General features: G+C 36.2%; 1 protein-coding gene across 2 annotated transcripts in view; it reads left to right on the forward strand.

Annotated features, from left to right (window-relative positions):
- Positions 1 to 25,224, forward strand: part of KLHL32 (kelch like family member 32) — a 336,425-nt gene that overhangs the window by 274,734 nt on the left and 36,467 nt on the right. For both annotated transcript variants that reach the window (XM_007484347.2, XM_007484349.3), the window contains one exon: positions 19,922 to 20,648. In XM_007484347.2, coding sequence (XP_007484409.1) covers positions 19,922 to 20,648 — 727 coding nt within the window. The remainder of the gene's footprint in view (positions 1 to 19,921; positions 20,649 to 25,224) is intronic.

The raw sequence follows: 25,224 nt of genomic DNA on the forward strand, positions 1-25,224 counted from the left end.
GGGTCCATGAAACAAAAGAAAGCTTATGCCTCCTTGGTCTAGACCAATAATGTCAAACTCGGAAACAGAGACCATTTAGTTGCACAATTGTACATAAGCATTCTTACAGGTTTAATATTGATTATTTATTATTGTATTTTTATTTATTTTGTTAAATATTTCTCAGACACATGTTAATCTGGTTTAGACTATATTTGGAAGTCTTTTGGGCCACACATAGCCCTAGTTTAGACCTCTTGACAACCTTAGTTTAGGTTGTCTTTAAAAGTAGATTTAAATGAAATTGAAGAGTAGTAGGTTTTGTTGGTAATGGTTTCAAAGAAACCCTCTAGATTGGTACAGTGCAACACCACTCTTGGTTAGTTTTCTGGTTGAGATTTTATTAAAGTGTACATGGAAGAAAAGAGCAGGTCTCTAGGTGGCCTTTAGCACTCAGAACTTTCCTGATTAGTTCCTCTAGCCCCAAAAATGTCCCAACTCTTGGTGAGATGGGAGTCATCACTAAGAGTTTACAGAGAGCCAGATTTAGATTAGAGTGAGAAACTGAAAGAGAAAACTACCTCCAAAAGGAGATTGTTTAATGGAAAGGACCTAGAGTGATTGGAAATGGAAAAAAAAAAAACCAACTAGTAATCACCCAGGGCCAGTGAAGCACAACCCTTGCAATTATAAAAGAAACAAGTTTACTGAGGGAAGGGAAATGATAAATAAAGTCCTAAATCTACATAGCTATAGCTCCACCCACAAATCTGCACTCCCCCTCTTAGGTTTTGCTCTTCTCGTCTTCTCAAGCCCTTCTTATTCACTCCTTGATCTTATCTAGACCCCAAAAGCTATCTGACTACCTATATACTACAGATTGTCTTTAAAAGGCTGAGGATACAGGACTCACAGATGTACCAAAGCCTGGGGTTGGCTTCCTAGGTAAACCCAAAGTCCCAGATCACAAAACCCTTGGGTTTACCTTAACCAAGTTGTTTCCGACAGGTTCATCTCTGTACTTCAGGGAAAGGCAGGTCTCCTCCAAGGCAGTTCTCCAACCCAGGAATTCCTAATCTTTCCACAAGATTAGTCTTTTCCCAGGGGATGCCAGAGCAAGGATCCTCCTTACCAGCTCAGAGGAAAGCCAGCTCAGGAGAGACTGTTAAACCCAGTAAACTCCCAAGATCCCCCTCTCCTTCCAGAATCTTCTCCCAGGGTTTGTGTCTAAATTCTCCTCCTTTCCTCTTAAAGACAATCTGTACATTTTTCTTTATGATTTATCACTTATCCTTACAAAACCTCCTTTGCAAGTTATCTGTGGTTTGATTTCTGGCTTGATCTGTGGTCTTTAGGAAATGGATCACATACATGAAGGAGATAATGTGCCCAGACTAATCCAGCTGGGGGTGTTTGCTTTTCAGAGTAGTTTCTTCACTCGGGTCCAGTACCAGTTATATTCCCAGGATGAAGGCGACATGTGCAAGGTCCAGAGAAGCGTAATGGCTACCAATGTGGACCAACTTTCATAGCAAATGAGAACCTTGGAAGGATCAAATATGCAGGATAACTGTGTTTTCAATCCATAGCCACTCTGGGATAATTTCAGGGGGAAATAGTTACTTTTAGTGGTTGTTCTGTGTTCCAAAACACTGTCATATTTAACTTATTCCATCTTTAGGAGGTAGCACTGGAATTTTACATACATTATTGAATATTGTGCCACAAGAAGTTGTATAGAAACCACAAAATCAACAAAACAAATATTGTTTAATATTATGCAAAATTTGCTCTGTACAGGTAAGGACCACAGTCCATATAGCTGGAGAGAAAAATGAGACTGCCAGAACAACCCAGGTCTCCCTGTGGGGGAAGAGAACAAGCATTTATTAAGTGCCTACTTTGTGCCAGACTTTGTGATAAGTCCTTTTTAGTCATTATTATCTCATCTGATTTTTACAACCCTGTGAGGTCAATGTAATTAGAATCACTATTTTACAGATGAGGAAACTTGAAGCAAAAAGAGTTTAAGTGACTTGACCAGTCAATTGTCCAGTTTGGTCTCAGATCCTCCTGACTCCAAGCCTATCCACCATGTTGTTATTGTTGTTCATTAGTTTTGGTTGTATCTGGCTCTTCATGGCCCCATTTGGGGTTTTCTTGGTACAGATTCTAAAATGGTTTGTCAATTCCTTTTCCAGCTCATTTTACCCATAAAGAAACTGAAGCAAACAGGATAAAGTGATTTGCTCAGGTTTATACAGCAACTAAGTATCCGAGTCCAGGTTTGAAGAGTAAGTTATATTATCACTGACAAGAATTTTGTAATGTAAAGTTTGTTTTTTTTGGAATCTGATCTAAATTTGAATCTCAGCTTAGTCACTTGCTACCTCTGCTTCTCAGTTTCTTCATCTATAAAATGAGAAAGTTTGGCTAGTCTCATCTTGCTCTAAATAATGAGGCATTAGTTTTATAAACTATGTTTCTATTGATCCAGCCTGGGGCTGAATTCACTTTTTGGACAGCCACATATTTGCTTGTTGCCATTAATCTTTTCTATATATAGTGCTTTTTTAGCCATGTTTCCTCCATGTTGTATTTGTGCAGTTGATTTTTTGAACCTATATCTGGGACTATACATTTGCCTATTCCTATTATATTTCGTCCTGTTTGTTTTGATCCATTGTCCCTACCTGTCAAGATCTTAAATTCTGATTTTCTCATTCGGTCTATTAGCTATTTATCTCTTTCAGCTTTATGTCAGCCATAAAGTTGATAAGTATGCCATCTTTGTTTTTAAGACACTGACTTTAAAGAATGGTGACTACAGGACCAAGGACAGAGCAATGGCATTAGAGACATCCCTCCAGGTGAACATTGATCCATTTATCAACATTCATTCAACTAAAAATTAATCCACTTAACTTTCATGCAGACCCCATTCTTTCATCTTGTCCACAAGGATATCATGAGAGGCTTTGTCAGATATCTAACTAAAATCCAGGCATATTTACCAATGATATTAGCCATTCTAATTTTAAAAAGAAAAAGAACAGTAAAAGAAAATTGGACTAGGTTTTTATGACTTATAAGATCATCCTTCCAGAGCTGAGACCTCAAAGATCATCTCATTCAATCCTAGTATTTTATAGATGAGGAATCTGAGGTGCAGAGAATATAAGTGACTCATCAAAGGTCACACAGGTGGTAATTAATCATCAGCAAAAGATCCTAGCTTTTCTGACTCCAGAGCCAGTGTTATACCATACTGCTTCTTACTTATTCTGAGTAAATTTCTGATTTCTTCCTAATGATTGCCATTTCCTTTTCCAAATGTTTACAATTATATAATCTAACCTAGACTATTTCCAAGGATTAGTGTCAATCTCACTGTCATTTATATAGACTCTAGAATCCTTATTTCTCTTCTTTTTTTGAAAGTCATCTGATTATCTACACTTTTCTAGCATCTCTCCATTTCTTATGATTCTTCAAATTATTGACCATAATTCCATAATTATATCCTTATGCTTTTCTTGTGCTTTGAAACTTGAACTCCTTTAAAATATTTTTCTACTATTGTATTATTTTCTTGACTTTTTTCTCTCAACCATACTTATTCCACCATCCCCAGCCTGAAGATCATTATTTGATAGAGAAAATGGAACAAAAATTAGAGAGTAGTTTGGCTTTCCCTCTGTCATTAATGATGCAATATCAACTTTGAGAGATGTCTATTGGAATGCCCCCAAGATCTGCTTAGCCTATATTATTTAACATTTTTTTAAAAAACCAATAACTCACATAAAGGCCTTATTATCAAATTCGCAGATGTTGCAAAGCAAGGAGCAACAGTGAAAAATATTTTTACCTGAAGACATTTTGTTGTTATTGTTTAGTTGTTTTTCAGTTGTGTCCGACTCCCCATGACTCTGTTTGCAGTTTTCTTGGCAAATATTCCAGAGTGCTTTGCATTTCCTTCTCCAGTATATTTTACAGATGAGGAAACTGAGGTAGACATGGCTGTTGGGGCTTGTTCACAGTCACAGAGTAAATGTCTGCAGCCAGATTTGAACTAGAAAAAAATGAATCTTCTTGACTTTAGGTCCAATGCTTTCTCTGCTGAGCCACCTATTGTCATTATTAATTGTCAAATTTGCAAATGATTCAAGGCTAGGAGTAGAGAGGAATTTTCTTAAAGACCTTGACAGGCTCTAATTTTGACCCAAATCTAATCAGATGAAATTAATAAGGATAAATATGAGTTCTTACACTTGAGTGTAACATCACAAATATGAAGGAGAGATATATGAATAAACAGTATTTCTTCTGGGAAAAGATATCAGCATTTTAGTGTACTACAAGCAATCCCAAATGAATCAGCATTGTGATATGGAATGACAGGGACAGCTACTTAGCACAGTAGGTAAAGTGCCAGGTCTAGAATCAGGAGGATCTGGTTATCAAATCTGACCTCAGACACTTCCTGGCTATGTGTCTTTAGGCAAGTCACTTAATCCTGATTCCCTGAGTTTGCCTCAGGATGTGAAAAGCAACAACCACCACCTTTGTTACTAAGACAGAAGGTAAGAGTTTATAAAAATGAGAGACAGAAAGACAGAGAAAAGGAGGGGGGGGAGAAAGAACGAGAGAGAGAGATAGACAGAGACAGAGAAAGGGGGAGAGAAGAGTCAGAGACAGACTGACAGAGAAAGAGAAAAGGGAGGGAAGAGATCTAATATGGAGAGAGAGACAAAGAGAGGGGGAAAGAGGGAGCAATAGAGAGACAGACAGAGGGAGAGAGGGAGACAGAGAGGGAGAGAGGACAGAGAAGATAGAAAGAGAAAATGAGAGACAGAGAGAGGGGTAAAAGGGGAGAAAGAGAGGGGGGGAGATAGAGAAGGAGAGAAAGAGAAGAAAGAGAGAAAGTGAGAGAGACAAAGAGGGGGAAAAAGGGAGAGATAGACAGTGAGAGGGAGAGACAGAAAGGGAGAGGGAGAGAGAGAGAGAGAGAGAGAGAGAGAGAGAGAGAGAGAGAGAGAGAGAGAGAGAGAGAGAGAGAGAGAGAGAGAGAGAGAGAGAGAGAGAGAGAGAGAATGGGGAAGGGTATATGGGAGGCAATAGGTCCACTGCGCTCTTTTTTCATATCAGAACACACCTACAGGATGATGTTTAGATCTGGGCACTACTTTTTAGGGAGAACATTGAGAAACTGGAGCATTTTCAGAGGGGTGTCAGTCTCCCTGACAGTGAAAGACCTCAAGATCATCCCATTTGAGGATTCATTTAAAGAACTGCATATATTTTACCTGGAGAAGAGAAATAAACAGCATGAACATGATCTTTGATTACAAAATCTTTGAAATACTCTCATGTGAAAAAGGGATTTTGCTACTTTTTTCTTCTTAATCCCAGAGTGTAGAAATAGAAATAATGGTTGGAAGTTGCAAACAGCAAAAATTAGATTTAAGAAAAGGGAAAAAAAAACCTTCTTCTTAATAATTGTTGTTTAGTCATTTTCAGTCTTGTCCAACACTCCATAATCCGATTTGGGATTTTCTTGGCAGATATACTGGAGTGGTTTGCTATTTCCCTCACCAGATCATTTCACAAATGAAGAAATTAGGGCAAATAAGGTAAAGTATGTTGTTCAGGGACACATAGCTAGCAAATATCTGAAGCTGTATTTGAACTCATGTAGACAAATCATCCAGATTCCAACCTCCATACTTTATCCACTGGGCACCTAATAATTAGACCAAACAGTAGAGTAATAGGTTGCTTGCAAAGATAGTGGGTTCCTCCTCCCTGAAAATAAGACTGAATGACCACTAGTTGTGTTTGTCATAGACAGCATTCTTGTTCAAGTATGGTGTAGACTTTTTGTCACCTGAGATCCCTTCTGTAATTTTTATTGGGAAAGGAAATGGAGGATTGGAAAAATGGGGGATAATGTGAGGTCTGTAGCAGGGTATGGAGGAGTTGAGGGGAGAGAGGGAATATTTCTCAGGTGAAGCAAAAGAGGGAGATGCCCCCTGCTGCGAGGAAGCAGCAGGGGTCCAATAAGGACTGTTTGTCCTGGAATGACTGAACTGAAGTTCAGCTCCCTTTATGACCAGAAAAGATAGTCCACTTAACTGACTGCGAATTCAAATAATATAAAGTTTAACAACCAGTTGGGATTGGAGTTCTTTCCTCAGCTTCAGAGTTTCATCCAGGCCCCAGAGGCTGGCGTAGGGTTCTTTCACTCCCTTCTACTCTATATCAGTCCTTCTTTGTCTAATTCAGAATCTTAGCAGTAGAAAGAAAGCAAACAAGAACAGTTCTAACCTTCAGAAGCCTGTGTCTTCAGACTGAACCAAGAAGAGGAACACCACATCAGACTGGGCTAACAAGCTCCACTCTCCTCCCACACCAGGAAGGAACTAAAAAACCAGCAGGGAGGAAGTGCTAGTCACGAGGCCCAACTGCCACTCCCAGTTACCCCTTCCCTCACCAACTGTTAGTCTAGATTCCTTTCTACACTTCCAACTCAGAAATTCTGTGAAGCAGTAAATGATGGAAGGTGTTTATAAACAAGATTCTTTTTCAGATGTGGGTTGAACTAGATAGCTGGTCAGGTACATTTCTCTTCTGAAATCATGACCTGTCAACATTACACCATAGGCTGAGCTACCACATTCCATATGTTTTTCTTGTCACAAATACTTTTTTCCCACTTGGGCCGTTTTTGAGGTTTTGCTCATTCTGGGCTTTTTCCCCCTTTTAACAGCATCCTAGATCAGTGCCATCTACCTGTTCTACCCTTAACTCTTTGCCTCTCAGAACCTTTTTGGACATCTCTTTTTGAAAAAAAGTATTTCCCTACATAGCCACATTGCCTCTTAATCTACCTTGCTCTTTCCTTCTTATTGGGATCATTTGTGAACGTATTTAATTTTTTACAATTACAAATTCCCTCTCAAACTATTTTGTCTTTTAAAAGATTTACCAGGCCAATGCCAAACCACTCAGAATGGGGATGCTTCACTCTGTAGTCCTGCTGTATACAAGTGGTCATATAGGGGAGACTGGTATTCTACCACTGAGAAGGAATTTTTAGTACCTTGTATGTGTCTGATGAATTATTCATATGTTTTACTCTAATGTGCTAAGACCAAGGATGATTTTCATTATCTCTAGAATATGGTTGGGGGGTAAGGAGAGAAGAATATATTTCATGTCTCTTATTCATAAATCTTCCTATTCCTTCCTTTTTTGCTTATACAAAGACCTTTATGTACTAGGCCTGGGGATGGAATTTTTTTCTCTAAAAATTTCTAGGGATAGAAATTATGATGCACAATGTAATTTGTCAAATATTTGTATTTTTATATAAGACCCTATTTGACATTATAAATAAAAATACCTTAGGGCAATATCATTAGGGATTTGAAATGTATTCTCATTGCTTTTGATTATTTTGTTTGTTTTTGAAGCACCTTTTGGATATACCCAAGAGTAGTGAAATACCTGTAAATTAGATGTTGAAAGACACAATAATCTCAAGTAATAATCATAATAAGGCAGCTAGGAGAGTGAGCCAGACCTAGAGTCAGTCCCCAAGTTCAAATCAGTTGTCCCACATAAAAGCTGAAGCCCCTTTGTTTGGTCCATCCTTGTCATTGCCATGTATAAGGAACTTCTGGTGCACTCCCTCCCTCCATTCCCCTCCTCCTTTTTGACCCATCTGTAACATTAGACCCTGATGATCACCTTCTCATCTTGGGATATTCTCTCCTTTACACAATTATGCCAATCCTCCCCCCAACCTGTCTCACCACTGAGTTTTGATCTCCTTTGCTGGATCCAGAGCATCCCCATTAATTATGAATGATGTCTTAAGGGTCTGTCCTAGAGTCTCTGTTTCTCTACTTCTCTATTGGGTATTGATGGAAGCCAGGCACCTCTGGAGGATCAGGAGCCCTTTGGGGTGCTGCTCATCCTCTTTTGGTGTTCACTTGGCACCCCATTCTCACTGATGGCTCCAAGAAGCTGTAGCGTGCACAGGGGCCATACCCCGGGAAAATAATCATAATGGATGAATGGGCTAAACCAGGGTGAAGGTAACTGACAGCTAACACTCAATGGTGAGCTAGAGGGGAGGACTGCCCTAGGCATGTGGAGACTTCCTCCAGGGAACTGGATTGATGAGAATAATTGTTTCCATCAGCCACCAAGGTCAGACCATGAGGATGCCAAGGTCAGTCAGTACATTCTGAGCTGTCTCCAGGAGCCTTTACTTTTGTCTTGCTACTGGTCTTGCATGACTCAAAGAGAGACAGAGATGGATGATTTTGTGCAACTCTGCCTTACTTAAATCCAACTCATTTGGAAAACAGATGTGGACATTTGTTATTAAAATAAAATAAAGAGAAAACATTTTTTAAAATCCAACTCACACTTAAGTCAAGACATCACCTTCTTGAGGTTCTTGTTCCTCTTTGGGGAAAAAAAGATGAATAAACACAAGATGTGCTTCTTAAATGATCTAATCATTGACAATGAAACAATGATCAGGTCTGTGTAGAAAATTCCCACGTCTCTATCAAGCCCTAATTTCTTTCCTCAGCTCCAGATCTTGATCACCAGTTATCTTTTAGAAATCTCAGAATGGAAGTAGGCAGGTCCATCTCACATGTCTAAGCCATCCTGGCTTCTATCAGGGCTCAGATTTAAATTTTATCTCCTTTAAGAGGCTTTTCTCTAGGTCCTTCCCCTGCAGCTGTCTTTTCTCTGAGAGTATTTCCATTTACAATGTAAATGTCATGTATGAACAATTTTTGCATTATTTCCTCCATTAAAAATGTTAGCTCCTTGAGGGCAGGGACCATAGATTTGACTTTATTTGTATCCATACAATGCCTGGCACATAGTGCTTTATATTTTCTTAGTGACTGACGGACTCTGTGAACTGAGATGAACAACTTCTCTGGAAGTTACAGATTAGGAGAGCTACCTGAATGCACTGAGAATTTAAAGTATATGCCCATTTTCACACAGATATTTGAGGTTGAGCTTGAATCCCAGGTCTTCCTGAACCCAAGGCTTGGCCCAGTGAACCATACTTTTTATTCCACAAAAACTACTTTTTTTCTGTCAAGGAACAAAAAAATTAGCTGGCTTATTGGATAGGCAGCTGAGATTTGAGTCAAGAAGACTTGAGTTCAAATTCAGTGTTAGGCACTTATTGATGCTTTATAAGTCACTCAACCTCTGTCTGCCTCAGTTTCCTTATCTGTAAAATGTGGATAATAATTATAATCTTACCTCTTAGGATTGTTGTGAGAATTAAATAAAATAGTATTTTTAGAAAGAAAAAGTACATAGCACAGTGCTTACAGAGTTGGCCTGTTTTTTACCTTCATGGACACCCTTGGCAGTCTAGTAAAGCCTATGGACCCCTTATTAGAAAATTGCTTTTAAAAGCATAAAATAAAATACATGTGAGTGATAATACATGTATAATAAAGTGGAATTGCTTGTCAGAGCCAGGAGAGGTAGGGAAGTGGTGAGGGAGAGAACATTAATCATGTAACCATGCAAAAATACTTTAAAAAATAAAATACATTAGATCACCAAGGAAATAAATTATATTGAAATAGGGTTATCATATATGTATGTATATATTTTTTAAAAATCAAGTTTATGAACCCTAGGTTAAAAGCTCCTGGTTTAAAATAATCCTTAAAGATTGTCTAGAATTCATTGTAATTTCAAGAATTCAAAATGAATTATCTTTCAATTTCCTTAGTAAAATTCCTTCAGAATGGAACTTGGTGTTTGGCAGTAACTTGCCATACATGGGCATGATACATACATGTATGAAGAGCTTAGAAAACACTTCGGAATTGGAGTGAGTACTTGTGTGTGTAATCCCTCTTTATGGAAACTGTATGCCCTTTATTAGTGATCAATAAACTTTTTTGATCCGATACCCCATCCATCAATAAAACCATCTCATCAATATGTACATATTTATCGATTGCATATGTACTACTATAATACCAAGAATTAAAGCACCCAAAAATAGAAATTAGAAAAGCATAATATAAAGTTGAAATTCTATTTATTCTTCTAGTCAGTAGGAAACCACAGGAGTTTATTGAGTTAGAAACAAGTATATGATTATATTGTACTTCAGGATAAACCCTTGGGCAGCTGTGGGAAGAACAGATTTTTAAGAAGAGAAACATAAAACCCAGAAACCAATTAGGAGACTATGGCAGTAGTCTAGGAGAAGAGAGGTATTGAAGTTCTAAACTGTATGAATGAAATGAAGAAGATGTATCCAAGAGATGCTATGGCAACAGACACAAGTTCTAGGCATTGATTGGATGCATGGGATGAGGGGAGGGATGATGCTGGAGCTCAAGTTGCAGACCTGGGTATCAGGTCAGTGATCTGGTAGCAGGAGAGGAAGAGGGAAGTCTGAAAGAGGGGTGGATTTGGAGAGAAATATAATTAAAAAAATCTAATCTCTCCTCATCTTTGCTCATCCATGGTGCTCCTCACAAAAGAAAAGGATAAGAAACTGGATTGTTACTCCTTGGTCACTGTTTTATTCTTGCTATAGCTGTGAGTGTCAAACCCAATGATAGGGGAAGATTTTCCCAGGGGTATCTGCACAATTGTTGCTATGGGTTCTTAAGTATTAGTTAAATTATATATCCCCTGAGGACCTGATACCTGTCTCAGAATAAAGGTGGTTAGAAGCTTGTTTAGCAGAGGGATGAGGAAGAGATGTAGACTCCTAGGGGATAAGGTAAATGGGATTGCTTTGGAGATGAGTCCTGAGATTACCAGTCCCAAGGAGGGGAGTAGGTTGATCCCACAACCCTTTGGGTCAAGCCATTGGACCATCTCTCCCCCTATAATATTTTGGGGGCCGTTGCTGTAGATCCAAAGGTTTCCCAAATTTTAGAGCTTTTTGACATCTATTTTAATAATGTGCATTTGCAGCCATCAACCAAACTAGGAGCTTTTTAGTTCAGTGTTTCATTTAGGAAATAAGAATAATAATGGTCACTCTCAACTTTTTTTAAAGGGTTAAATGAGCCGTGGAAATGCATCTACGTTATTATTGACTCTGCCAGACTGAAGTTTCTTTAAAATCCTTGCAGGTGTTTTGCTCTGGCAGTTTATATGCCTGGGGCTTCATCAATTTTTTTTTAATACTAAATTTCTTGGAGAAAAAAAAGTAGCATGAACATCATATATACATATGCCTGCAGTCAGCTATAATAGTTAATGTGGGCACATACATACACAAACACACTCGCATGCACCCTGAAATATCTGTTTTACAAGCAAAATGTTGACATAATTTTAATTAGAGCGCTCTGGTGAGCACTGTTATAATTGTCAATATACCTCCATGGCAGCAATTTCATTGTTCTGGTTGAGAAAATATTATAATTCCTAATCCCTAGTTTCAGGTACTTTTTGATTTGAAGGTTATATTATCTGTTGGACTGAAATTTCCTTTGCTCTTTCTAAGAGAAAATGAATTTGATTCTTTAACAGACTAGTGAGTTAATATCTATATAAACCAGGCTTTTTTTTTCCTTTTTGGACTAGAATTGTGATTTCATCAACATGAGGGACTCTCACAAAGCAGATCTACACCTGCTCTGTAATTTATAGACTTTGTGAATTGTCTCAGACACGATGAGATTAAATGACATAACCAAGTCACACAGCTAATATGTGTATGTACAGAGATTGGATTCCCCCCCCCCCAATAAAAAGATATCAAGTATGGCAGATATTCATCCCTTCTTTTCTCTCCATTCTCTTCTTCAGTATTTGTATATATGTCTGCTCTGCCATTGAGGGTGAATAAGGCAGAGAATTTTTTGCCTTCTAGGTAAACATAAGTCATTTTGTTCACTTGAGAGCTGTAGTAGGTTACTTTTTATTAAGAAATAATAGTTTCTAAGCACAGGAACAATTGATACAAATTCTATTTATTAAGAAATGTGAGGGTTTTATTTTCTGTTGTACTGAGAGTAAAAGTTTAATAAACTATCTGATACAAATAAACTTTTAAAACTTTTAAAAAAATGTTTATGTGACAGTTACTTAGTAAGTACTAAATAAGTACTTGTCAGATGGAATTGAATGTGTGGTTTCTAAAATGAATGGTTAAAAATAGTAAATAATACACTTCTATGTAATTTAAGCTCTATAGGAAATATTCCTTGTAAGACCTCTATGATTTAGGCAGTATGAATATGAAAATATGAAAAACCCCATTTATTAGGTGAAGAAACTAAGGTTCAGCAAGGATAAGTGTTAGAGACAGACTTTGAATTCCAATTCTAGCTCTCTGCCTAGTGGAATGCTACATATTCATAAGTGTGTAAGAATTCCATAATTCTAATTTTCTAAATGAAAGTGCAAAGAAGAAACTTGACTTTGATATTGCTTCATAGACGTATAGGAGGAATGTCCTCATAAGTGTTTAACTGGGCTTTGTAGAAAAAATGTATGCACAACATACTTAAAAATAAGGATTATCTCCATCATTAACATTTCTTCATCACTTTCTTAAGCCTATATAAATCAATAAAACAATTTGTAGAGATTACCTGTTTCCTAGATATAAATACTCATGCTCAAAATTTAATAGTTGGCTTTCAGAAACCAGTTTGAGTTGGCTCTAGCCATTGGACACATGGAATTGTGCTTCATTGGATATGTTTCACAGATTTTCATATAGATATACGGGTGTATACACAGTACACATAATATAAAATTACATATAAGCACTTTGTTTTAAAGCAGTTTGCTCTAAAGTCTTCATGACAGGTCAAGAATTCTGGATACATTATAGAAATTATAATAGGATTGATTATTTACTGAAGATATCATGTTGATAAAATTTTAAAGTTGTTAGTATGATGTATTAGATATTTGTTGCAAGAATTATTTTATGCAATTTATATTCTTTACAACTTATACTTAGATTTTTCTTTTTGATAGGGTGGGGAGAAATCACATTTTAGGTACTAGAGAATTAGGCTTTTAAAAATCAATAAGAAATCTTTTTTTTTTTAAAGTAGATAAGTGCTTCTAATATTTTGCCTTAATTTGGATTTTTTACTTTTTGGGTTTACTGGAAATAAGTTATACTTGTTTTCTGACTCTGGATTGTGCTAGTGGCATGCTACATTTATGAAACATTACAAAGCTACATAGTGAAAAGAAAAATCCATTTCCTTCTGAGCCTGTAGGCTTCTGTGTGATGTTGAGTAGCATTTCTGATGCCCAGGATGATATATTTGAGGAGTCATTGTGGAGTAGGATCCAGGTGATGCGGCTTGAGAAAAAAAACAAATAAAAGAAAATAGCTCTTTGTATATTTGTGGCCAACTCCTATTAATTTGGAATGACCTAGAATTAAAATGCATTTTCAAGAAAAAGTGAAAATGGTGAAAAAATGCAGAGAAAAATGTTCTTTTCCAGAAACAGGATAGTACCTCACTTCAAGTTGGTTGCCTCTAGATGTGTGCTATTTAATTTGAAATATTCCAAAAATTTGGCACAAGGAAGAATAACTCTTTAATTATCTTGGAGTGAGGAAGAGAAGGGTTTGAAAGGTATCTCAAGGCCAGTGTCCTTGGAATGTCAGACTTAAGTTAGAGGCTGGTGCATAAGAGTATAGAATAGTTATGACCCAAGAATAGAATCAACATGATAGGGCCAGGCTAGGCTATTTAGATTAAAAACTTCCTATTTACAAGCCAGGAGTGGGGCTCAAAGTGAGCATGTTCTTCTGCAGGCTGGAATACAGGAGCATGGCATAATATTAATGATTTGGGGTATAATTCCAAATTTTTTAATATAACTTTTGGTACAGCTTATATCTCAACAAGTAGGACTTAGTGTTTGTTAGTATGCAAGACCTTCTACAGCTCTACCAACAATTGTAATTTTCCTTTTATCATATTTGCTAATCTGATGAGAATAAGGTAGCAATCTCATATTACTTTAATTTGTATCACTTATTATTAGTGATTTGGGTATACTTTTATACGATTGTTAATAGTGTACATTTCTCTTTTTGAGGACAACTTGCTGGTTTATGTCTTCTCATTTCTATTGGAGAATGATTTTGTGTTTGGTTTTTATTGGTATCAATTCCATACAAAGCTTAGATTCTAGATATTTATAAAATAAATTTTCTGTTAAAAACTCCCCTGATTAACTGTTGCCTTCATAACAGTATTGATTTCAGTTTAGTCAAAACTTTTAATGTCTATAATCAAAATTGTCCATTTATTTTATAATCATTTCTATTCTTTTAAGGAATTGTCCTCCTAAGAAATTTTCCTCTATAGATATCTGTGAAAGATATTTCCTTTCCTTCTCTTCTAATTGTTTACATTATGACCTCTTATATTTAGTATATATCCATTTGAAGTCTATTAAAGTTTATGGTGTGTGGGGTTCATCTAATTTTTGTCAGTCTGCTTTCCATTTTTCCCAGCAGTTTTTATCTAATAGGGAGTACTCCAATAGTTAGTGTCCTTGGATTCTTAGTTGTTTTTTTTTAATATAGCAATCATTTTGAATGTATTCTAAGATACTTTTTCTCTTTATTGAATTCTGCACAGTAATTTGCATATCAGTAGAGCATCAATCTATAGATAATTTTGATATCATTGTTTTCAAGTGATGATGGAAATAATAATAATGGTAATGCTAGTAATAGCTCATATATAACACAGGTTTGCAAATGAATTTTATTCATATTATCTTGTTCGGTTTATACAATTCTCTGAACTAATTACCATTTGTATACCATTTTACAGATGGGGAAACTAATGCTAATAGAGGTTAAGTGACTAGCTGAACCGCTATGAGGTGTCTGAGGCAGAATGCAAAACTCCTTTACATTTTAAAGTCCAACATTACTGTTCAACTTTTATAGAATTCAGATCAGAAAGAATCAATTGTACTGTTTCTCTGATCTTACAAATTCTTAGTCCTATTATAGGTTTGTTTGGCAAAATATAGCACTTTCTCTTCCAAAAGTTTTTTTTTTGCCTTTGCAAAAAAAGAAAAAAATTAAATTAAGCAAAGCTTTTAAATAACTTTCCTGAATGAACCCAAGTCAGTTGTGGTTCTAGGAGTAGTCAAGTCCCCAGACCAGCAATGTAGCACATGAAACTAAACTTAGCCAGCTGTCCTAAGTCACTAGAGCATCCTACTTAGCCTTCATCAGAGTTTTACCTACTGAATATGTATGCTGCTAAAAGTTCCATTTATTCCACTGAGGTAGTAATTGCCCAGATTTATCTTGGTGACTTGAAATAGTTAATACAGCTTCCAAAAGTGCCTAATTGAATCCCACTGGAAGAAGCTGGCTCATTATCTGGGATATAAATGCTGCCTCATGAATGGAATGCTGGCTAAAGTCTATAAATGTATAGCTAGGTGAGAAGGGGTCTGAGGTAGCTGTTAGAATAGTTAGTTTTAATTAACATTCACTTGAATTTAAGAGGAAGCATGAGCTTAACAAGTGAAAATGACTTGGGTGGCCTAAAGGTATCAATAAAGCAGAAAGGCTAAAAATTATGTGAGGTCAAAGAGAAGTTAAAAATATTGAAAAGGAATGAGACGAAATTCATATGAGAAATGCAAGCTTAATGTGTGAGGTGAAAAATAATATGTAACAATTATTTCATGAAAAAAAGAATGTGAAAACAGTAGTAATGGGTGTATTCTAGACGTAGTAAAAGAGCAAACCAGAAATGGAACAGTAAAGGTATTCCATTAAGATTTTTTAGTTAAATAATTTTAAGTACTGTTTTTTAAATTAATTTTTGGTTACATTAAAATTCCTAGGTGTCTCTCTCTTCTCTCCTTTCCTCTCTCCACTCTAGAGAAGGCAGCATTTGAGAAAACTATGAATATGTAAATTATATCTTTGTGTTTCAATTTATCATTTTTTTTCCTTTGGAGATGGACATTCACAAGTTATTCTTCAAACATTAATTCTGTAGCTGTATATGATCTTTTGATTCTTCTCCTTTTTCTGCTCATAGCTTCATGTAAGTCTTTCCATGTTTCTTTGAAATGGATCTGCTCATCATTTCATAGAGTGTGGTAGTATACCATCACAATCATATGCCACAGCATGTTCAGCCATTCTCCAGTTCGTGGTTATCCCTTCAATTTCCAGTTCTTTGTCACCACAGAGAGCATTGCTATAAATATTTTAGAATATATAGGGTTTTTTTTTTCCTTTTCCCCTGACAACTTGGGAAATAGACCTAGCAGTGGTATTGCTGGGTCTAAGGGTTTACACAGTTTTATAACTCTTTGGACATAATTCTGCTGTTAAGTATTGTCAACTTTTCAGTTAACCCTAAATAATTTAAGTACTTACTGTATGCATAGCCCTGTGCTGAGTCACTAGAAAAGATCTTATGTTCATTTTATTTTTTTACATTTAATTTTTTCCAGATTGCATGTTGATACAATTTTAATAATCATTTTCTGTCATTTTGCCATCTATGTTCTCTCCCATCCTTCCACCCCCTTCAAAGGCAGCAGATAATATGATATCAATTGCATATGTGCTATCATATAATACCTATTTCCATGTTTGTATTGTAAAAGAAAATATATTTAGATGCAAGACAGATATATGCACAGATAATTTTAATACACACTAATAAAATGGTAAATTCATTAGGCAGCAAGCAAAATGCTTTGTAAATTTGAGTGGGAAAGCTTTGTGAAGGAAGTGGTATTTGAACTGAGCTTTAAAGGGCTGGTGGGAATTCATTAGGCAAAGATGAGTCGGGAATAAATTCCAGGGAGAAGGAAGGACATGAACAAAAATGTGGTGGGGGGAAAGTGTTTGAGTGAGAGTATGTCTAGATCTGGATAGAGTAAAGAGTAGTGTATGGTATGAGATAAAACCACCAAAGTGTAATACTTCCGGATAGTGGAAGACCTAACATCCTAGGTAAAGAAATTTGAATTTAAAAGAGAGGCAATTAAAGAGCAGTGGGAGAATTTTGAGCAGAGTTCCAATGTAAATAGATCTCTTGTAAGATCTGGAGGCAGCTGTGGCTCAGTGGTTTAGATTATGGAGACTGGATTCAGGAGGACCCAAGTTTAAATTTGTCTCAGATTCTTTCTTGCTGTGTGACCCTGGGTTTGAACAAGTTATTAATCTCTGATTGCCTGACAAAAAGATCCATTGAAGAAGGAAATGGCAAACCACTCCAGTAGCCTTGCCAAGAAAACCTCCTGGATAGCTGTGGCCATTGGGGTCAAGAAGAATGAGACATGACTGAATGATTGAATAACAAGAAAGTAGTCTGGCATAGCGTGAAAGATCTCAAAGGGAAATAGAGGAAGTGCTAAACCAGTTAGGAAGCAATTGCTATCCCTCCTATTGGGGAAATGAAAATTTGTATTTGAATGTTGCCAGTAAGGATAAAGAGAAGAGAATAAATGTGGAAGATATTACAAAGTTATCATCAGTAGGTCCTGAATTATTGAGAAATGAAGAAGTAAGAGTTAAAGCCGATAAGTTTTTGAGTATGAGAGATTGGGTGTCACTGAAGAAAATAGTTAACTCAAATAAAGGAACAAGTTTTGAGGAAAAAATTATTAGGTTTTTTTGGGGGTGTGTGTGATATATTAAGTTTCAAGTTACAGTGGGACATCAAGGTAGAGATGCCCTGTAGGTAGCTGGAGACACATGCCTGTAGTTCAAAAGAAAGAGACTAGGGATTTATCTATCCATAGAAACATCTTTAGAAATTGAGGATTATTCAGTTTTCTGTGCTTTTCATTTAGTATCAGAGTTATAAAGAAAGCTAGTAGTATCATAGCTAGAAAGATAAAATAAAACTTCTTTATAAATGTGCAAAGAGATTGATTAAGATGTAGAAAGAACTGATTAATGAGGAGAAAGAAAAAATAATTAGTTGTATATCACTAGGTAGTATAAAAAAAAAAACGCCTAAAGAAGTATTAGCCCTCTGCTGCTTCTATTTCGCTCATCTCCACAGTATTTAAGTGAAAGGTACAAACTCTTAGGATATTGAGGAATTAATTACCAGAACAAAGTGGGAATGATTAGATAAAATCAAGGAAATAAAAATCAGAGATAATATAGGTAAAATATCAAAAATCAAACATAGTTATATGAGGTTTAATGAAGAAGTATCCCTAGTAACTTAGTGAAGATTGAGCCATACAATTTGAAATTTTAAAAAATGAACCATAAAAATATCTTCCCCAAAGAAATGGAAGACAAGTCACTTGAAATATATAAAATTAGAGTGGACAGAGATCTAGGAAGCTGATTGTGGATAGCTATCCAGGTGTGGTAGAGAAGGATTAACCAAGAAACTAGGTTTTTCTTTTGTCATCTGAAATATCTATGATGAATATGAGTGCTGCCATATTAAAGCAAATTATAATTTTTTTTCTTCAGGTAAATATTTTACTTCATTTCGACCCTTTTGATTCTTAGAGATTTTAGATTACTGAATACTAGAATACAGATAACAAAGAAACTGACTATTAGTATGTTTCTAGATTCTAAGACTAAGAATGACATTCCAGCTTTCTTCCCTAAATAGTTCATTAAGAAACCTGAAGAAACAAGCCCCAAATGAGTTCTGAATTTAAGAAACACATGAACAGAGAGTGGTTAGCTGTCTTGTTCCTGAGAATTCAGAAATTTTCTGCTAGACTTGATAAACGTTGCTCCAAAGAGCTGTCTGAGGATGTCGATCCTCAAGTTCATGAATTAGAAAGCAAGAAAGCAGTCCCTGGTTCTGTTTTATCATCCACAAAAGCAGTCTGACTATTATATCCTTGCTAAACTTTGGCCCATTAATTATTGCAGATCTGTTCCCCTGTTGGATGTAATTTTATTTTAGTTTAACTTATCAGTTGCTGTGAATGATATAAGTAACTCGATGTACCAAGGATATTTTACTGTCTTTTATTTGAAGTAGAGTATATTTACTATTGAATGTGTTTGTTGATTTAATACATCCTGCCAAACTTATTGACCATATTTAAAGAGTTAAAATATTTCAGGTAATTTAAAATAGGAGAACATCCCTCCCACTCCCAGCCAATCCTCTCCTTTTCTATGATTGTTGACCTTTTTTCTCCCAGGCCATTTAAAGCAATAAGATTTGATGACTCTGGGATTCAATTATGGGCTTGTCTTTGTTTTCAGGAATTCTTCTTGTAAAAGAAGACTAGACTATGGTGAGAAGTTAAAATTGCATGTTGATCTCTAAGGCAAATGAGAAGATAAATGTCTTTTTGTGAGCATTTTATATGAAGGTTTCGTACACTGATTTCTGAGATCCTATAGGTGCTAACAACAAATATATTATGATTAAAAATAAATTCATATCCCTCCCCTCCTCAAAGAAAACCTGATACTTTTCATCTTTTTCCTCTTTCCTGTCTGGCATAGCCAGAAAAGGCGTGGGGACAGTCTCCTTCTTCTCAGTCATTCTCGTGGTGTCATATTGATTTTCCCTCAAGTACAAGCTTTTGTTCATGGATGATCACATATTATTCTGTGTTTCTTATATCAATAGAGCACTATTTATTTATACACATATACTTACATACTTATATATATGTATGTGCATGTATGTATATAATAAATATATTCAGTGTTAAAATGTTTCTGCCCCTTTAGCCACTGTTTTGTGAGCGTGTGTCTCCTTCCTATTATGGTTAAAATAAAACAGAACAAGAGAAAACAACCAAAAAAAATCAAAGATCTAAATATAATTGCTTAAGCAAAACATTTCAGTAATTAGTATTTTGAAGAATTAATGACAATTTGACTATATGCCATTTCTTTTTGCTTTTAATCCCTCCCCCTCTCTTTCAGCTAGCCGTGAGGTGGTTGGAACACAACTGCCATTACCAGTACATGGATGAGCTCCTGCAGTACATTCGTTTTGGCTTAATGGATGTGGACACCCTTCATACGGTGGCACTGTCTCATCCCCTGGTCCAAGCCAGTGAGACAGCAACAGCCCTCGTCAATGAGGCCTTAGAATACCATCAGAGCATCTATGCACAGCCGGTGTGGCAGACCCGGAGGACCAAACCCCGCTTCCAGTCGGACACACTCTATATCATTGGTGGGAAAAAGCGGGAGGTCTGCAAAGTCAAAGAGCTACGGTATTTCAATCCAGTGGACCAAGATAATGCCCTAATAGCTGCAATAGCCAACTGGAGTGAACTGGAACCAATGCCAGTTGGCAGGAGTCACCATTGTGTGGCTGTCATGGGGGACTTCCTTTTTGTAGCAGGTGGGGAAGTGGAACACGCGACTGGGCGGACATGTGCCGTTAGGACTGCCTGTCGCTACGATCCCCGCAGTAACTCTTGGGCTGAAATTGCACCCATGAAAAACTGCCGGGAACATTTTGTGCTGGGAGCAATGGATGAATATCTTTATGCCGTGGGTGGCCGGAATGAGCTGCGTCAAGTTCTGCCAACGGTGGAGCGATACTGTCCCAAGAAGAACAAATGGACTTTTGTACAGTCCTTTGACCGGTCCCTTTCATGCCATGCAGGATATGTAGCGGATGGTCTTCTTTGGATATCAGGTAGATGCTCCACACACACACACACACACACACACACACACACACACACACACACGTGTGCACACCAAATTGGCCAGAATTAAAAGTGAAATTCAAAGTCTTATCCCCTTAGGCCCTTATGTCCTTAATTGGAGTTATTTTATTCCTTAATATGGATTTCTTAAAGTATTGCTGAATCAGAATCCTGCATGTGATGTTATATTAATTTACAGTTTCTAAGAATTTCTATATGGTCAAGTCTAGGAACTGAGCTTTAACTAGCTAAAAGATCCATTTTTCTCTCTTTTTCAGTATAAAAATGATATTCATTCAATTCTTGCTTCTTTTGGGATTTGTGAGAAAGTTTGAGATTTGTCAAGGTCCTTTCCCCTTTTCTCCATGGCTATCTGTTTGATGACCTTTTCATAGCTCCTTAGAATCACCTACCAACATAGACTGAGAAGGATAAATAAAAGTCTTGGCCATCTAATTTGCTATATAGAACTGGAGTAAGATGTGACATTGAAGTTTTCAGATTATCTTGCTTTTTCTTATCATGCTATCTGTTATTTATGCATTTGAGAGAAGGCTTCATTCCTTATAATTATATATATAAATTGAATTAAATATAATAATATAAATAATACATTATATATTTACCCTTTTACCCTTTCCTTTGCTTGTCACTGAATTATAGGAATAACTTGAAATCATTTGGCATTTTCTTTGGAAGAACTGAGAATACTTTGCCAATAATAATTCATATATCAACAAGCATTTATTGTTATATTCTAGGCAAGAATACACACACATATACAAGTGAAAGATGAACTCTTGAGTTCTAGGAGCTTGAGGAGTTCTCCTATAAGTAAGGGTATATACACAATAAATACATAGGCATTAACAACTAGAGAAATTTGGAACGGTCTCTTGAATATGAAAGTTGAGATAACTCTCGAAGGCATCAGGGAATTCCAAGAGGCAGAATTGAGGACAAAAGAATTTTGGCAGAGGAGAGAGTATCTGCCAAGGCCAAGAGGTGGGAAAAATAATTCCACTCATAGAAATTAGCAAGCAGACCAATTTGGATAAAATGTGGTACACGTAGCAGGGCAGGAATAATGTGAAGTCAACTTGAAAAGAAAAGCTGGACCTATTTTCACATCATATTTGTTGGGTGACTCAGCTAGGTTGTAATATACTTTAGATAATGATAGTTTTGGGGATTATTCAATCTTCAAACAATTCAACCCCAAGACATAAAAAAATTGAATTTTACTGTTGGATGAGGCCTATTTTGTTATCCTTAATGGAAATGATTGCATTAGTCTCCAGAGCAATGCCAGTTGCAGACACTCTAAAAGGATGGGAGTTTGGGCAGAAATGAGAAGACCATATCCTAATTTCACAAATTAGGTAAACTGATCTGATCAAATCTAATCAAACAATTGACTTATGATTGCAGAGCATGTTAGTATGAGGTCTACTCTTTGCCTTCTGCTTCAACATATTTTTATTAAGTAACTGTTCTATGCTAACTGAGCCTCTTGGTCAGTGATGGGTCATTCTAGAACTTAGGATTTCTGTTATTAGCACTAGTGGGTTCTTAACAGCCCTATAATAAATAGCTCTTGGATTTCTGCAGGTCATTCACCATCAGTTCCACATTATAGATTTGACCTCTTATTGAGAAAAGGACAATATATTTCCTTTTCAAGGGTCATTAGAGCATTCTATTCTGAATCTGTGGAATTTCATTTCCAGTCAACAACTAACTTCCTTGGGCACATCACCAAAAAAAAAAAAAAAACTTGCTTTAGGGAATCTCTCTGCTTTCCTTGTACTATCATCATCATCATCATCATCATCATCATCATCATCCTTGTAGCTAGCATTTCAGTCTGAGTCCTGTGGATCATCTCATTCAGTCTTCACAGCATCTTGGTTACTGGTTCAGAGTCAGACCAGCTAAGCGTCGAGGGCAGGATTCAAACCCATTTTTTGCCTGACTCTAGGTCTAGTACTCTCTTACCTTTACACACTGATACCATTGTAGCACTGCAACGGTAGACTAAGATGCAACAAGTTACCTTTAGAAGAATGTTGGGTAATACATCCAAGGTCCTTCTGAAAAGGAAAGAAAAAAATTCCCTAGTAGAATGTTTGCTGAATATTAAAAGAGAAAAAACTGAAAAAAATGTAGGGAAATTGGAAGTGGACTTTTTAGACATGGAAAGCTGTGATTAATAGGGTAAAACTTGGCAGAAATAGATAATCTGAGACAGCTAAGTGGCTCAGGGAATAGAGAGCCAAGCCTAGAGATGGGAGGTCCTGGCCTCAGACACTTCCCAGCTGTGTGATCCTGAGTGAGTCACATATCTCCCATTGCCTAACCCTTATCATTCTTCTGCCTAGGAATTGCTACTTAGATAATAGATAATAGGGGTTTGTTTATTTTTATTTTACAAGATAAATAGGAAATGATTTTTACATTTTTATAAGTATATTAGCCTTTTCTTCCCTCCCTACATCAAAAAAGGTATCACCTAGGGGAAAAATTATATATATATATGTCTTCTTTCATGTTTCCATTTTCAGTTCATTCTTTGGAGGTGACATCCACAAGTTACTTTTCAAATATTAAATATGTTGCTATATATAATGTTCTCTTGGTTCTAGGAAGGAAGGAAGGAGGAAGGAAGGAAGGAAGGAAGGAAGGAAGGAAGGAAGGAAGGAAGGAAGGAAGGAAGGAAAGAAGCAAGCTCTATACTTTCAAGGCTTGATTTTCTTAGTTTCACCAATTGAACTGGCTAGAGTTGGTAAATGAATTCAGTTTTTCTGTCAGGAGTCAGTTTCTTCTACAGCTCAGGCACTTAAGCTGCTTCCATTATTAATATTTTTTCATTGTTTTAAATTGGTTTTTATTTTGGATTAAATGGAAACTTGGACATGTTCCCAAGCAGATTTAGAATATAATGCTTAGATAAATCTCCTACCCATTCTACCCCAACACATATACTGGGAAGGGCTAATATATATTTTTCCAAATTCTATAATCTTCATTTTTCTTAAGGAAAATATTTAATCCCAATACTTTCTTATATAAATTACAGTTTGGAGCATTGGATTTTAGGATTTTAGGCATCTTTTAAGCATTGGTAGGAGACCTGATATTTTCAGACACCTTTACAACTAGAAAAGGAGCCTGAAGAAAATGCCAGCAATGAGATAGTGATGCAAAACATGGTCATCTGGAATCTTGTGCCTAATGACCTTGGTATTCAATAAGGGGTTTGGGGACCACTTTTCTTCCTTTCAAGTCTCAGATTTAATAGATAAAGAGGATGACATCAGCATGAAAGTCATGGACAGAAAGATCTATATAACAGGTATTCTAAATTCAGTCTGTGAACTTAAAAAAGTTTTCATTGTTTTTGCTTTGTAATCCTTTGTTTTTTTATTGTATGCATTAAACAGAGTTATTGTGAAAAGGGATGCCCAGACCTTGGCTCAAGGCTTCTGTGAGACAAAAAAAGGTTAAGCATAGAATCTACTCTTAACCTGCCTTTCAACATGTAACTTTCATGAGAGAGGGGAAAACTGTACCATGTTCTTGTGAAATACGGGTTTTTCCCTTTATTATTCAGGCAGACAGTATAGGATCCAGCCCACAGAGCTGACATATTGTTATAGCTGGCAGCTTCATCTTGGAAAGCCTCTCTTTACCATATTCTATGATGAGAGTTAAAACCCCCAGCACTGTTACTGTTTCAGGAGGGGTAGATTTTCTACCCAAATCTAAAGAAAGATTAAGAGAATTGACTTGTTGGGGTTTATTTCCTTTAATCTTTGAAAAACATTTGAGATTCTAGTGTGAACATTTAATTCCCTATGATAGTAGTTTATGAAATGATGATATTCTAAAGGATTATATTGCTTCAGATAATTAGTTGAGCCATCAAATATGGAAAATTTAATTTTTTTTTATTGTTGGATAAGGCTTGTTTTGTTATACTTAATGGAACTAATTGATTTAATCTTCCAAAGTAAAACCAAATTGAGAAACATAGACTCAAAAGGATGGATGTTCCTTTCAAAGGTTTCATACTTCATCCCATTCTTTGATCAGAAAATCAACAAAATCAACCTATTTTAAGACCTTTGGGGGGAGGGGGGAGAATCCATAGCATGAGCCAGTAATTTAGTCTGTGTTTTTTTTTTTAACACTATTGACTATTATAAAATTTTTCTTTAGGCCCCAATACTTTTTATATTCTTGTCATTCTATCTTTAAGAAAGATAAGATATAGTTCTTTGGATAGTGTTAGTTTGAACTACAATATCTGGATAATTGCATCAATTCTTGGCTTTATCTTTAATGTCATTGAAGAAAGCCAATTCAGAAGAGCTATGGGTTAGATAAATTAAATGATGAAGTTTAGATTAATTAGCAACCTAAAGAAGAAAAGAAAGATAAATGAAGCAGAATTGTCAGTCATTCATCTCAGAAGTTATATATACCAAAGGACATGAATACACTCATGTATTTTAATAAAAGCCTCATCTACTATGATCTACTATTTAAATGTGTTGGAGA

Source organism: Monodelphis domestica, chromosome 2, assembly GCF_027887165.1.
Source record: "Monodelphis domestica isolate mMonDom1 chromosome 2, mMonDom1.pri, whole genome shotgun sequence".
Taxonomy (NCBI): domain Eukaryota; kingdom Metazoa; phylum Chordata; class Mammalia; order Didelphimorphia; family Didelphidae; genus Monodelphis; species Monodelphis domestica.